This window comes from Eschrichtius robustus, chromosome 15 (genome assembly GCF_028021215.1).
Source record: "Eschrichtius robustus isolate mEscRob2 chromosome 15, mEscRob2.pri, whole genome shotgun sequence".
Lineage (NCBI taxonomy): Eukaryota > Metazoa > Chordata > Mammalia > Artiodactyla > Eschrichtiidae > Eschrichtius > Eschrichtius robustus.
In genome coordinates this window covers 64,571,541-64,586,331 of record NC_090838.1, presented here as the reverse complement: position 1 = coordinate 64,586,331, position 14,791 = coordinate 64,571,541, and the positions used below count along the sequence as shown (strand labels likewise).

Sequence of the window (14,791 nt, the reverse complement as noted above, 5' to 3'; positions counted from 1 at the left end):
CTTAAAATGAATAAATATAATGTTATCCCTGTTTTACAGATGAGAAAACTGAGACAGAGAAATTAAACATTTCTGCACAGAAAATTAATAGTCAAGCCAGAATTTGAAGCCAGGCAACTCCAGATCCCATTCTTAACCCTTAGGATTAGAAATCTATATTTTATACATTTGACTACTCTCAGCCTAGAGGACATTCATCAAACTCAAGTCTATCACTTCCAGAGCCTGGGCCCTTACCTACTATGCAACCTGCCTCATGCTGGGCGATTTTGAGCAAAGGGGCTGCCTCGTGCTGAGCACATCTCTCATTAGGAGGGCTGGGGCCATCCAAAGCCAGGAGCTCCTACAACCAGCCTTTCTTCTACTGTTGCATGGCATTTGCCCATGGTAGTGTTGAGAATTTCTCTGCTTTGCCCTCCCTTGTTCCATGGCTTTCAGCACCAGGGTCAGAGCCAGAATGTTTATCTCCATCTGCAATTATTTTTTGGAAACCACAGGTCTTCAGGATGGGTGGTAGAACTTAGATCCAGGCTCTTCTGCTGAGGAGGTCTTCACTGGAATCCAGATGCTCAGGCATAAGTTGGAATGAGGTCCAGAGAAAGTAGGCCTCCTCTGGGGTGGGTGTGACCCACATGAGAGTTTAAACAAGCACAATAAATACCACATCATAGTTATCCATTGTTTACAAAACTGATGCATTGCTCCATATGTAGATTTCTGGAAATGTGGTTCCCTACAAAAAAATAAAACAAAACCAAACAAAAACACTGAGCTCTCCTACTATAAAATCTTTTGAGGACTGCTCCTCAGATGTTCACTTTGACTCCTCCTTACAAGGTTCTCCACCCAACACCACCTGCTTCTGTAGCTGCCTCGGGCCCTTCACCCACTCTCTAGGTGCTTCCCTCAGAGGCCTCTTTCTCACAGTGCATAGTCTACCTCAGCTGAGTGTCTTTTCCCATATCTTGGGTTTGGGGGTCTGCCACCTCTGCACCTGAGTCTGAGTGGTGAGAAGCATACCTGGTTCTAGACTCTAGCCCTGGTAAAACATTTTTCCCGGCTTTGGAACATTGCTGAGACAACAATTCCAGTAGTTTTCATCCCTGGCTACAGTAAGAATCACATGAGGAACTTTTTAAAATACCAATATCAGCTCCATCCCCAGAGATCCCAATTTCATTGGTGTGAGGTAGGGGCCAGACATCAGTACCATTTGCAAGTTCACTAGGTGATTCTTACTGCAACCAGAGTTGAGAACCTAAGCCAGATGAGCACAGCCATCTAGTCCTAAAGCCCAGGGACCCAACAATGGAGCAGCCAGGCACAGAGGAAACGAGGGGAAGCTGGAGTCCTAGGCAAAGTCCCTCCTACACTTCCTGGGCTCTAGGACACACCTGGCCAAGAGCTGTCTCACCCAGAACTGATGTCTAGGTCTGATTGCTAGGCCCAGGAGGGCCAGCTAGATCTGACATCTATTCTGGCATCCTATTTTTTCTACATTATTTCTACTTTCATTTTTACCTCATGTTGCAGTTACTACAGTCATTTCATAAATCACAGACATCAACTACTAGCCTTCTCACAAGTACGCAGCACTCATATATTCATAGTTTGTTAACAGTATTTAAACCCGATATACATTTTATTTAAAACCTTCATAATATCAAGGATTCAAATCTAGTGCAACAGAACATTGTACACTGTGACATGTGAATGTACCTGCTGGAGCAAAAGCTTAATACAGAAGCAGATGAATAACCCGTACACAGTTAGTTGAAGCCCCCTCAGAACTGTTGTCTGGTGCCACAATCATGTTCCAAGGCCCAGAAGATTCTATTCACTTGGGGAATTAAAAAATAAACTATTTCTGGAACTTATTCCTCTCCCTCCCTCGAATGTCCCTAGAAGAGCTCACAGAGAAGCAGTAGCTGTCAGCTGACTGCCTGACTTCTGCTTTCCTGTTCTTCCTTCATCGGACCTGCAGTCTTGCCAAAGCTTAGCCACAGGGAAGCAGGAGGGGCAAAATTTCCTTCTGTGATTGCCAAAAGGCCCTGCATATTTCAGTGTTAGCCGCCTCCTCCGCAGAGGACACACGTTCCTCTCAGACTCGATCACAAGCCAGATCTCTCACTACGAGGCAACTGCTCAGCCAGCCCAGAAGTAAAATAAGAAAAAAATCATGCCACACCCAGAAAATAAGTTACCTGTTGTGTAGAGCAATACTGTTCCAGACTTGCTCTGCCTTCCCAAACCAACTGTACTTTCCTCTGTCCACTCCCTGGCCTCCTCCCAACCCTTACTTGCCGGGTGGAGGTGGAATTGGGTGGCAGATGTTCTCTCTTAATCGTATAGCCTGAAGTAACTTGTGACAAACAATCCCTCCCCCAATGCCGTTTTTATTGTAGTGTGCCTGAAATGTGATCTCCAAGAGCGACTTCTCAGCCCATCCCTGCTCCCTGGAACAGCTGATGGCTCCTTGAGAATGGATGACCCCAAAGGAGACTTCAGTACCCTCTACCAGATGGTTTCCCAGTCATCAGCCTCTCGTTACAAGCTCCGGGTGATCAAGTATGGCCCAAGAGAACCTCTCCCGTCCATGCAAATATTTATTCTTATTGGTTCCACAGCTAGGAAGAACAGAGATAAAGGGCATCCCCAAGTGTCAGGCAGCAGGGAGTCAGTTCCAAAGCAGCAACTACAGGTATGGGCATGAAAGAGTAAGGTCAGGCTGCTTAGTATGTGGAGATGAATGAGGAGATTGTGGAAGATGTGCCTCAGTAGGATATTCTGAAGTCTGGATGAGGACTGGAAATCCAGATAGCCTCTGAGAAGGCAGAGGAAAAAAAAAAAAAAGATCAGCAGAATGATGTTTATCCATTCAGTAAATGTTTATTGAATACCATCGTGACAGAGATCTGACCTTCAAGGAGCAAGTGACACATAGGATCTACCCCACCTTCCCATTTCTTTAAGTACTAGAATTCCTGTTTCCAGAAGAATCAGTTCCAGGGTGGAATTAGCAATGATGACAAAGACCACTTTTACTGCTTCCTAGTTCCTATCATGGTACCCATGTACAGTTATCTGAGTAAGCTTGTCCATGGATTTGTGACCACGGATGCTGCTGGGGAACCTTCTTAAATGCACCCTCTTCTTAAATGTGTCTTCTGTCAGCACCTTGCCATGGAAAAACTAGGCCTGGGATGCAGATGTTTAGCATAGTATTGTGTAATGTGGTCGCTGCAGCAGGAATGGGACAGAATGAGCTCAGGAGAGGAAATATCCATCAGAGTCTTGAGGCCTCATGATGGCTGCTCCATTCATTGATTAACAGGCTTTGAGACTCTGCTGTGTGCCACATACCCTGATAGGTGCTAGCCATACTAAGGTGAATAATTCACAGGCCCTAACCTAAAGGATTTCACAATAAGGTCTTATACTTAAGCTAAATTTAAGTGGATCTGCGTCGAGGCTCTGGATATCTCTGAGGAGACCTTCACTGCCATTGTCTCTTCCCAGGGCTCTAAAATCCAGTGGGGTCTGCGAATCACTGACATATGGACTCCCCTTCATCCTCAGACCCACAAGCTGTTGGCAGCTGGAATGGGATGAGCTAGAAACAAATCAGCAGCATTTCCATGCTTTGTGTCACAGCCTACTGGTGAGTACCCATGTCACCCAGTGAAGAAGAGGAAGAGTGTTAAAGTACCCAACACAGAGAAGCAGCTAATTAATCCTGCCCTGATCCCAAACCTGTCCCAGTCTTCCAGAGGACAGGGAAAAACTGGACATACTCTGAAATGTGGATTAAATATGACTTGCCTTTGTTGGTTTCACACTATAGAGAATAATTCCTGAATTCGGTTATATGACACTAAACTTGAAAATCCCTGATTTTGTACATTTAAATGGCAACAGGGAATTTTCCTTAAGTAACTATGTTTTAAACCTTATTTTCTTCCTGTCACTGTGCTGGACATTATGGTTTATTTCAATGAAGAGCACTTAGTCTGTGCCAGACATTGTGCTAAGCCCTAGATATTCAGTCTATTATGATAGACATTATCTATGGTCTCAAGAAACTTTCTAATGAAAGAGACAGAATTAAATATGTATATTCTTAATTGTGAGAAGTTTATGAGGGAAAATAAGAGGTTGCTGTAAGAGAGCCTCTCTGTGAAAGTGACAATTAAACTGAGATCTGCCAAATGAATGGGAATTAGCTAGGTGAAGGGTGGCAGGAAGAGCATTCCAGGTGCAGGGAAAGGCATGTGCAAAGACCCAAAGGCCGGAAAGAGCTGATCCTCAAATCAAGAGTGGAATGACCATTGTGACTGAAACAAAAAGAGCAAGGACCAAGAGAGCCAAAAGGTGAGGAGCCAAACGTGAGCAGGGGTCAAATCATACAAAGATTTGTAGTCCAAAAACGACTTGGGGCTTTACGTACAAAAAGAAATCATTAGAAATGACATCATCTATTTAAGTTTTTAAACAATTAATTGTGCAAAAATTTGGAAATGAACTTTCAGAAGAAAAATGAAAACAAGAAAATGAGGTAGGAGGACACTGCAGTAGTCTAGGCAAGAGATGATTGTGGCTTGGACTTGGATGTTGGAAGTCAAGAGGAGAAAACTAAACCAATTAAAGTATTTTAGAGAAAGAGAGCATGTGAAGGATTGGATGTAGGGGGTGAGGAATAGCGAAGTATCAAATAACTGCCTGGTTTCTGAGTTACCATTTCCTGAAATGAAAAAACTAAAAGAGCATATACATGAAACAGTAATACAACACCTAGAAAGCAAAATAAAACAATTGCAAATACAATTCAAGGACGTGTATGACTGCTAAGTGGATATAGAATAACAGTTTGACCCAGTAGGATATGAGAGATCAAGACAGCACAGTAATGTGTCTCTTTCACTATCAGAAGCAGACTTCTTTTTTCCTGTTTCAAAGCCCACACTCCCTTTTAGGTCCACCCACTGAGTTCCTGTTTCCTATCTGAAGAACACCCGTCTCCTGCCTTTGCAGAGCAGAGACAACGGATACCTCCTAACTGTTAAAGCCCAAGAGCTCCATTTACTATACTCTACCCAATTCCTCAGGATCTTGGAGGTCTACTCGGGAGAAATTGCTCTCATGGGGCTTCAGTACATTCTTATAGTATATGATATTTTATTTTATTTATTTTTTAATTAATTAATTAATTATGGCTGCGTTGGGTCTTCGTTTCTGTGCGAGGGCTTTCTCTAGTTGCGGCAAGCGGGGGCCACTCTTCATCGCGGTGCGGGGGCCTCTCACTATCGCGGCCTCTCCTGTTGCGGAGCACAGGCTCCAGACGCGCAGGCTCAGCAATTGTGGCTCACAGGCCTAGTCACTCTGCGGCACGTGGGATCCTCCCAGACCAGGGCTCGAACCCGTGTCCCCTGCTTTGGCAGGCAGACTCTCAACCACTGCGCCACCAGGGAAGCCCAGTACATTATATTTTAAACAGACAGTTGCATTTTAATACACTGCTAGAGGGAGTGTAAATTTTCTGGAAAGTGGTACCCTTCAACACTTCAATTCCACTACTGGGAATATAGCCCAAGAAAACAATGAGAAAAAGGAGCAAAGATATAGGTACCAGCATGTTTATCTCAGTGTTATTTACAATGGTAAGAAACTGGAAACAACTTAAATGTCCTAAATAGAGGAATGGTTAAATTGAAATAGGGGAAAAGTTAGAAGAACAATAATTCAGCCAAACAATGAACCATAATAGTTTACAGTATGTACTATAAACTATTATGGCTAAATATTATGTAGCCATAATAATTTATAGTAGGGATGGGAAAGAGTATTCTCTTCCATCCTGGCTTATATTACATGAGATCAGAGTCTCTCTGCCTCTGAACTTGGGGTTTGAGAATTTGTATTTATTTATTTATTCAACAAAAATTTATTGAGCACTACATGCCAGGTACAGCTGTAGGGGCCAAAGAGACCTCTTCTCTATCACTCCTCTCTCATGGAAACTCACAAGTATGTGGTTGACCCATGTCTAATAAGATACTGATTTTCAGTAGCATTTACTAAGAGCTAGTCACTTAACCAAGTGCTTTTCATACTTTACCTCATTTAATTCTCACAATAACTCTGTGAGATAGATTGTTGTCCCCATTTTTACAGATGGAGAAGACTGAAGTCTAAAGAGATCAAGTGACTTAACAAAGGTCACACAGCCACTGAAGTGGCCAAGTCAGAATGTAGTTGAATGTAGTTCTGTTGACTATATATCTCATACTTCTAACTCCTTGCCTAAATTCCTACTCCAGGTGTAGCCAGATAAACACAGATCACAACACTGAGGCTAATTCTTCTCCCTTCACTTAGCACCCCAAGCTTCTGTACATCACTGGACTTGAATTCACTTAAACTAGTACTAGGTACTTGTAGTAGCTCCTTACCCATCTTGTGCTTCTTGTGTTTCACCTCATCCAGATCAAAGACCACTCTCCTTTCCTAGAAAAGGAAGAAGCAAAATCGTGTTTGAATGGCTCTTCCTTCTTGCTTCTCACTTGACATCTCCAAGCAGCAAAAAGCCTGAAAGGTGATGTGTTATGGAGGGAAGAATTCTTCACAAGCTTCAGCTCATTCATTCAACAACAAATATTTTTGTAGTCCCTACTATGTGACAAGACTTATTTAGCATTTTAACCTTCCAGATCCTATTTTTACAAGTTTTCAGCACTTCTTTAAGTCCATCCTTGGTTTTATATTCTTTCTTAAACCTCTTTCACATGTTCTTTGAAAATCTGATGTAATCAGTTCCCCGGGTAAATCTCTTGACTTCTGTTTCTCGTTGTCCTGTTTCCCCTCCAGCTAACTTCTCATTCTAACTTCTGTCTTTCTGTTAATAGAAGCACCACCATTGTCTACTCACCCAGGCTTGTAACCTCAGTCACTTTCAGCCTTCTCTCCCTTTACACTCACTTCATTACTAAGTCATATCAAATTTTTTCTCATAACATAAGTTGTAACTGTCCTTTCCTTCCCATTCCTGCTGCTTGTTCTCACTAAGACTTCTTCAGTAAACTCCTAATTAGCTTCCCTACCTCCAATCTCTCCCTCTTCTAATTTGCCCTGTTCATTAGACCAGATTAATCTTCTTGAAGCATTCCCCTAACTATCACATGTTGTTCACCCAATGACTTAAGTCTTGCCTGCTCTAACTCCATAGCATCTATTGTACGTATTCTTTTCTCTCTTTCCTTTAATTTATATTTCCCTCATTTTCCCTCCTCCCTTTAATATTGCAATAATCTCTTAACTTGTCTCAATGCTTTTAGTGTTTCCCCTTCCCAATCCATTTTCCAATCTGCCACCAGATTAATATTCTTGAAACACAGCAATGGTCCTGCCAGTCTTCAGCTTAAAGCTATTTTGTGGCTTACTATTAATCATACTTAAAGTGTGTATTCCTCAACCAGGTATTCAAACTCCATTCTTGTCTCCCATTATTCCCCTTCCTGTATCATACAGTCCAACCAAATTAATATACAAACTTTAAATTGCCCTACCTTTGAACTTTTTTTCATGTTGTCCCTTCTCCTATCTCCATCTGTTCAAATTCTATCTCATTCTGAAGGACCCAGCTCAAATGGTGCTTCTGCAATGAAGCCTTTCTGGATGGCTATATTTATCACTAGACCTTTGTGTGTTCTATTTCTTTTTGGAGACAAACATATTTCAGTTAGTTTTTAAATATATGATCCTATGATTTTGGTTAAAGTCTATGATATAGGGCTTCCCTGGTGGCGCAGCGGTTGAGAATCTGCCTGCCAATGCAGGGGACACGGGTTCAAGCCCTGGTCTGGGAAGATCCCACATGCCGCGGAGCAACTGGGCCCGTGAGCCACAATTACTGAGCCTGCGCGTCTGGAGCCTGTGCTCCGCAACAAGAGAAGCCGCGATAGTGAGAGGCCCGCGCACCGCGATGAAGAGTGGCCCCCACTTGCCGCAACTAGAGAAAGCCCTCACACAGAAACGAAGACCCAACACAGCCATAAATAAATAAGTAAATAAAAATTTTTAAAAAAAAGAATATAAAATGTATTAAAAAAAAAAAAAGTCTATGATATAAATTTGCCTACCCAGAATCCAGGAAAACGTGGTTGCCTTTTCCTGAAATTTCTACCACTTCCCCATTTTACCAACTAATTCCTCAGCCTTAGTCAAATTTAGGTTTAGAGTAGAAATTCTCCCTTTGTTATCTCTCTTTGTTGGGAGTCAAGGCCAGGCAGTTTTCTAATCTGTTGTGGTAAAGTGTAATTTGTATTGTCTGTGAAAGGCATGGGCTTTGGGCTCGGATGGTCCTAGGTTCCTGACAGCTTCATATTTTCCCAATTGTGTGAAGTCAGGCCATATACTTAACCTCGCTAAGCCTCAGTGTATTTATCTATTTGTAACCCTAACAAATCTAGTGGTCCCATGTGGTTTTGTCTCTATATAAATGGCATGTAAAGAAGCACTACCCAGAGGACAAAAAGTAATTTTAAAATTAACTTATGTGTGCTTTCAAAGAACGCCAAAGAGGAAATAGTTCATTACCCACAATGACATTTTTCAAATTTTCTTCCTCTACTCCTCAATCATATCTAACCTGGAGATGTTCCAAGAGCCTTTCACACACACGCACACCCAAAAACTAAAACTCTGTCTGTATCCCCAGTCCCTGTTCCTCTATCTTCTTCCTCTCTCCGCCATATATATATATATATATATATATATATATATATTCTATAGATTGACTTAGCCTCTCTGACATAATCCCCTCCCTCTTAGGTCCTGTCTCTCTCCACCTATTTAAAATATCCAGCAATAGAACCCACACAGCTTCTCCTTTCATGAGTAGAAGTGGAGTGGGAGAGAAGGAAAAAAATGGAGAAGGTGCATGACAAACATATTAGTAACCCTTGTCCCTTTCACATGTAAAACAGATATACCTCACGTAAAATATACCTCACATGGTCTTTAAGATGATTAAGTAATATTACATGTGTAAAGCATGTAGCATATATCTGGCATATGATTTGTACATAATGGCTGGTTAGTAGTTCTACAAATTCCATTTGTTTATTTTTTATGGATTCTAATTCTCTGGAGAAATTCTCCATATTTTCACCTATTTTCGTGAACAAACTAATCATAGTTATTTTAAGGTACTTTGCTAACCTCAGCACTTGGATCACCTGTGGCCTTGTTTCTATTGTCTCTTTCTTCATTTGGTTTTCAGACATGTGGTCCTGTCTTTTGGTGAACCCAGTAATATTTTGGTGAAAGATACTCATTGTGTCTAAATAAATTGTAGAGGCTCCAGTTGGTGTTGGCCTCTTCTGAGAGGGTTCATCCTGCCCTGCACTAAGCAGATAGAGTGTTGGCAAATCATCCTTTTCCACTCAGGAGCTACGCTGAGTCAAGGTTGGACTGCAGTCCTGCTAAGGGTCAATCTACCCCTGGTTTGCTCCTTGCCCTCTAGGATTTTCCACTGAAAACCTGGTCTATAATGTGTATTCCCTCCCCCCGGACGATCCCAACTCTAATCACTCTTTCCCAAGTCTGCTAAAATGCTCTACTTCTAGAGGCTTTCTCCTTGGGTGTTTTTGTCCTCTGCTCCATGCAGCCCCAGTATTTGGCAAATGTGCTGAGTGAGAAGTTGGCTTGAGCACCCATCTTACCCCTTTCAAGTCTCCACCAGAAAGTTCTGGTAGTTTCTCTGTTCCCTTACAAGTGCCTCAGGAGGTGCAAATCCTAGATTCTCAGCTCCCACCCCCACTCCCTCCAACTCAGAATAAACATATGCCCTCAGGATAAAAGCAATTGCAATACCTCCCTCACCTCTGAATTCTTCCTTCTCCAGAGACTGAGCCACCTCTCACTTTTATTGTCTCAGCACCTTCTCACTGCCTTCAGACAAATGGTTTCTGTATATTTTTCAGCTTTGCTAGTTATTCTAGGCAGGAAAACCAGTCTGCCTCTGGCCATTCCAACCCACTCAGATGTAGAGGTTGATGGTTATTAAACGTTCATTTATTCCCTTTTGCATCCTTTATCTGGCTAGACAGCCTATAATACATTTTTCTGGTTTACCCTCAGTTAGTTGGCTGGTTCCACCATGTTCTCATTTTCAGGTTCCTGGGTTTTCTTACAAGTATGTATAAGCATAGCTTCTGGCAAAAATGGGTGGTTTGCATTTTTATGATCTTATCTAATCTTGGCTCTATTATCACCCTACCCTTATTTTTCCTTTGCCTAATCCCCCTAATTGTTTATTTTATATTTTTTGTTGTTACCTTTTTCTAAACTTGGATAACTACTTTGTGGAATGTGGTAGGGAATTATATATATAATTTTTCCAAGTATTTATTAGACGTATTTATTCATCACCAGGAAAACATCATTTCAATTACCAAATCCTACTACATAGTCCCAGTTATGTAGCTAGTGACTCACTTTTCACATCCTCATTTCTCTTACAAAGTCATGTCTGTCTGAACTAGGAAAAGAAATGAAAATACCACCTAGATCTTTCAGTTTCATACTTAAAATGTCAGAGTTTCTGGAGACACGTTCCAGAGTTTTACGGGCCATGTCTGCCCTAATTGGCCACAGAAGTGACAGGATTCAAGCCAAGATATGCCCAGCAGGAGTCTAAGTACATAGGCAAAGACCTGGTTGGGCTGTAAATGGGTGGGGAAATGGAAATTCCTTGGTTATATTAGGCGAAGAGTCAAGAGCAAGAATCCAGGCTGAGAGTGGGGTGATGGCAGGTCAGGAGCCATTTTTTTTTTAATAAATTTATTTATTTATTTATGGCTGCGTTGGGTCTTAGTTGCTGCATGCGGGCTTTCTCTAGTTGCGGCGAGCGGGGGCTACTCTTCGTTGCGGTGCGCAGGCTTCTCACTGCAGTTGCTTCTCTTTGCAGTTGCTTCTCTTGTTGCGGAGCACGGGCTCTAGGCGCGCGGGCTTCAGTAGTTGCAGCATGCAGGCTCAGTAGTTGTGGCTCACAGGCTCTAGAGCACAGGCTCAGTAGTTGCGGAGCACAGGCTTAGTTGCTCTGCAGCATGTGGGATCTTCCTGGACCAGGGATTGAACCCGTGTCCCCTGCATTGGCAGGCAGATTCTTAACCACTGCGCCACCAGGGAAGTCCCAGGAGCTATTTTTAAAAAATGATCAGAATGAAGTTAGTGTATACAGCCTCCAGGGGATACAGACATCAGAATAGCAGGATAGCACGACATCAGTGGGCTTCTTGTGACCCAGCCTTGTCTGTTTCTCTTGCTTCATCTTTCACCATGCCCCTTCTATCCTCCACTCCAGCCACACTAATAAATTACTAAATGTTCCCCAAAGATGCTAAACTGCTTCACACAGCCACACCCTTTTTCATGCTGAGCCCTTCCCCTTGCCTCTATGAACCTGACAAATTTTTAATTTTTTTCCAGATTCTGCTTAAATACTTTCACTCTGAAGCTTTTCCTGCCCCCCACCATAGCCTGCCCCCACTCATCCTTTTTGACCCTTCCCCACCCATGTACCTATTGCCACATCTATTTTGAACTTCACAGAACTGATCAACAGTAGGAATATGCACCTTAGCTCTCTGATGTGAGAAATGTCACATTATTATATTTTTCTAAATCAAATTTTAAAAATATTAGTCCCCAAGTGCTAGGATGCTGACACACTCAATATCTTTATGAGTGCCTCTTCCCCTCCCTATGGTCATACTCATAATCCTAGGGGGGCTAACAGTCCAGAAAATGTGGAAAATGGCCCTTTGGTCTTCAATACACCTCCAGTATTGTTGAATAGAAGTGACAAGGGCAGACATCTTTGTCTTGCTCCTAATCTTAGGGGCAAGGCACCCAGTCTTTCACCACTACTTATGATGTTAGCTGTAGGTTTTTTGTAGAGGCCTTTGTTAGGGTGAAGAAGTTCCATTCTGTTGAATGTTTTTATCATGAATTTTATCAAATGCTTTTTCTGCCTCTATTGAGATGATTATGTAGTTTTGTCCATTAGTCTATTAACATGATATATTATTACATTGTTTGATTTTTGGATATGAAGCCAACCTTGTGTTCCTAGAATAAATCCCTCTTGTTATGTATAATCCTTTCTATATATTACTGGATTTGGTTGGCTGGTATGTTGTTGAGGATTTTTGCATCTATATTCATAAGGGATATTTGTCTGTAATTTTCTTGTGATATCTTTTTCTAGTTTTAGTATCAGGGTAATACTAGCCTCACAGATGAGTTGCAAAGTGTTCCTTCATCTTCTGTTTTTTTGGAAGAATTTCTGAAGGATTAATGTTATTTCTTTAAAGGTTTGGTACAATTCACCAGTGAAGCCATCTGGGCCTTGACTTTTTTTGTGGAAAATTTTCTGATTGCTAATTCTATATCTTTACTTGTTATAGGTTGTACAAAAAAGTTAATATAGCAGACCTGAAATTCCTTTCCTTAGAAAGTCCTGCTTGCAAGATTAACCCTTGGCTGGCATCTGGGAAGTTGGATTTAGGGAGTGTTTCCACCATCCTCTAAATAATAAGAGTGGCTTACTGTGCCTAAACTGTGCGAAAGTATATGCTGACATCTGCTTTTCTTCTAGGAGTCTAGAATTTTGGTATGTGCTAGGTACAGGGTGCCTATGTGACCAGCCTCAAAGAAATGTTAGACACTGACTCTCTCATGACTTCTCCTGGTAGGCAACATTTTACACATGTTGTCACAATTCAACACTAGAGGAATTAAGTACATTCTGTGTGACTCCATAGGTAGAGGACTCTTAAAAGCTTGCTCCTTGTTTCCTCTGGACTTCACCCCATGAGATTTTCTCCATGCTGATTTTCCTTTGTATTCTCTGGATGTAATAAGTCATATTTATGAGTATGACTATACGCTAAGTCCTGTGAGTCTTCTTAGTGAATCACTGAACCTGGGAGTGGTCTTGGGGACCCCTGACACAAATTTATTCAGATTTTCTATTTCCTTTTGAGTCAATCTCAGCAGTTTGTGTCTTTCTAGGAATCTGTCCTTTTCATCTAGGTTATCTAATTTGTTGTCATATAATTGTTTACAATATTCTCTTATAATCCTTTTCATTTCTGTAAGGTCAGTAGTGATGCCACCTCTTTTTTTTTTATTTTAGTAACTTAGATATTTTCTCTTTTTTCCATTGATCAACCTAGCTAACAGGTTTTTTTTGTTTGTTTTTGTTTTGTTTTGTTTTGTTTTGATCTTTTCAAAGAATCAACTTTGGTTCCATGATTTTCTCTATTATTTTTATATTCTCTATTTCATTTCTTTCTACTCCCATATTTTTTAATTTCCTTCCTTCTACTTGCTTTAGGTTTGGTTTGGTCTTCTCTTTCTAGTTTCTTAAGGTGGAAGGTTAAGTTATTGATTTGAGATCTTTCTTCTTTTTATTTTAATAGAGGAGTTTTCAGCTATAAATGTCCCTCTAAGCACTGCTTTAGCTGTATTTCATAAGTTTTGGTATGTTGTGTTTTTACTAAAACTCATCTCAAATTATTTTCTAATTTCCCTGGTGATTTCTTCTTTGATCTACTGATTACTTAGGAGTATGTTATTTAATTTTCACATACTTATGAATTTCCCAAATTTCTTTTCATTATTGATTTCTAATTGCATTCCACTGTGGTCAGAGAAGATACTTTGGATGATTTTTTTTTTTAAGTTCTTCAGATACAATCCAGTATCTTTTTTTTTTTTTAATTTTATTTATTTATTTAGTTTTGGCTGTGTTGGGTCTTCGTTGTGGTATGCAGGCTTCTCATTGAGGTGGCTTCTCTTGGTGCGGAGCTCGGGCTCTAGGCGCGCAAGCTCAGTTAGTTGTGGCACGTGGGCTCAGTAGTTGTGGCTCAGGGGCTCTAGAGCGCAGGCTCAGTAGTTGTGGTACACGGGCTTAGTTGCTCCATGGCATGTGGGATCTACCCAGACCAGGGCTCGAACCCATGTCCCCTGCATTGGCAGGCGGATTCCCAACCACTGCACCACCAGGGAAGCCCTGGATGATTTTAATCTTTTAAAATGTATTGTAGTTTGTTTTATGGCCTATCACATGGCCTATTCTGGAGAATGTTCCATGTTCACTTGAGAAGAATGTATAATCTGCTGTTTGGGCGTTTGAAATCTCTTTTACCATCTTCCCCTGGTCTCCTTTGTGGAAACCAGTGTGAGAGTAGCAGAGTAGTGGATATTGTAGCTTCTTTTTCTTCCCCTCCTGGGTCCTGCCTTCTGGAGTGAGAGAAGAAGCAAATAATGCCAAATTAACAACTTCTTCCTGATGTCCTTCCAGATTCCAAAAACCCCCAGGTATGCATGGCTTTTCTGTAACTAGCTGTGATTTCTCTTCCTAGATACATTATGACAATGAAATGTGTCTCTTCCCACAAGCAATGCAAAATTAGTGCTCTTGCTCTTCCCTACTCTCAGCGACTGCCTCAGGAACACTCCCACTCAGGAGTTGGTCAGCGCTTCTTTAATGGATGGATTTGGTCCCACATCATCATATTTATGGCAAACCAAGGGAGTGCTGGTTTGATGAGATTAGAGCTTTTACCTGATATAATAAACTCCCATCTGCCCTTCTGACAGTGCCATTAAAATTGTCCCTTCTACTCCTGTTTCCCCATATACCCGGAAGTGAGTAACCACATCCTCTTCCTTTTCTTTGAAATCTGTAAAGGATCCATTTGTCTGTAACTAACAGAAAACCAAC

At 41.4% G+C, this 14,791-nt stretch overlaps 1 protein-coding gene across 2 annotated transcripts in view; it reads left to right on the top strand.

Annotated features, from left to right (window-relative positions):
* Nucleotides 1–14,791, top strand: part of M1AP (meiosis 1 associated protein) — an 84,555-nt gene that overhangs the window by 61,628 nt on the left and 8,136 nt on the right. For both annotated transcript variants that reach the window (XM_068564733.1, XM_068564734.1), the window contains exons 5-6: nucleotides 2,406–2,568; nucleotides 3,520–3,661. In XM_068564733.1, the coding sequence (XP_068420834.1) occupies nucleotides 2,406–2,568; nucleotides 3,520–3,661 (305 nt within the window). The remainder of the gene's footprint in view (nucleotides 1–2,405; nucleotides 2,569–3,519; nucleotides 3,662–14,791) is intronic.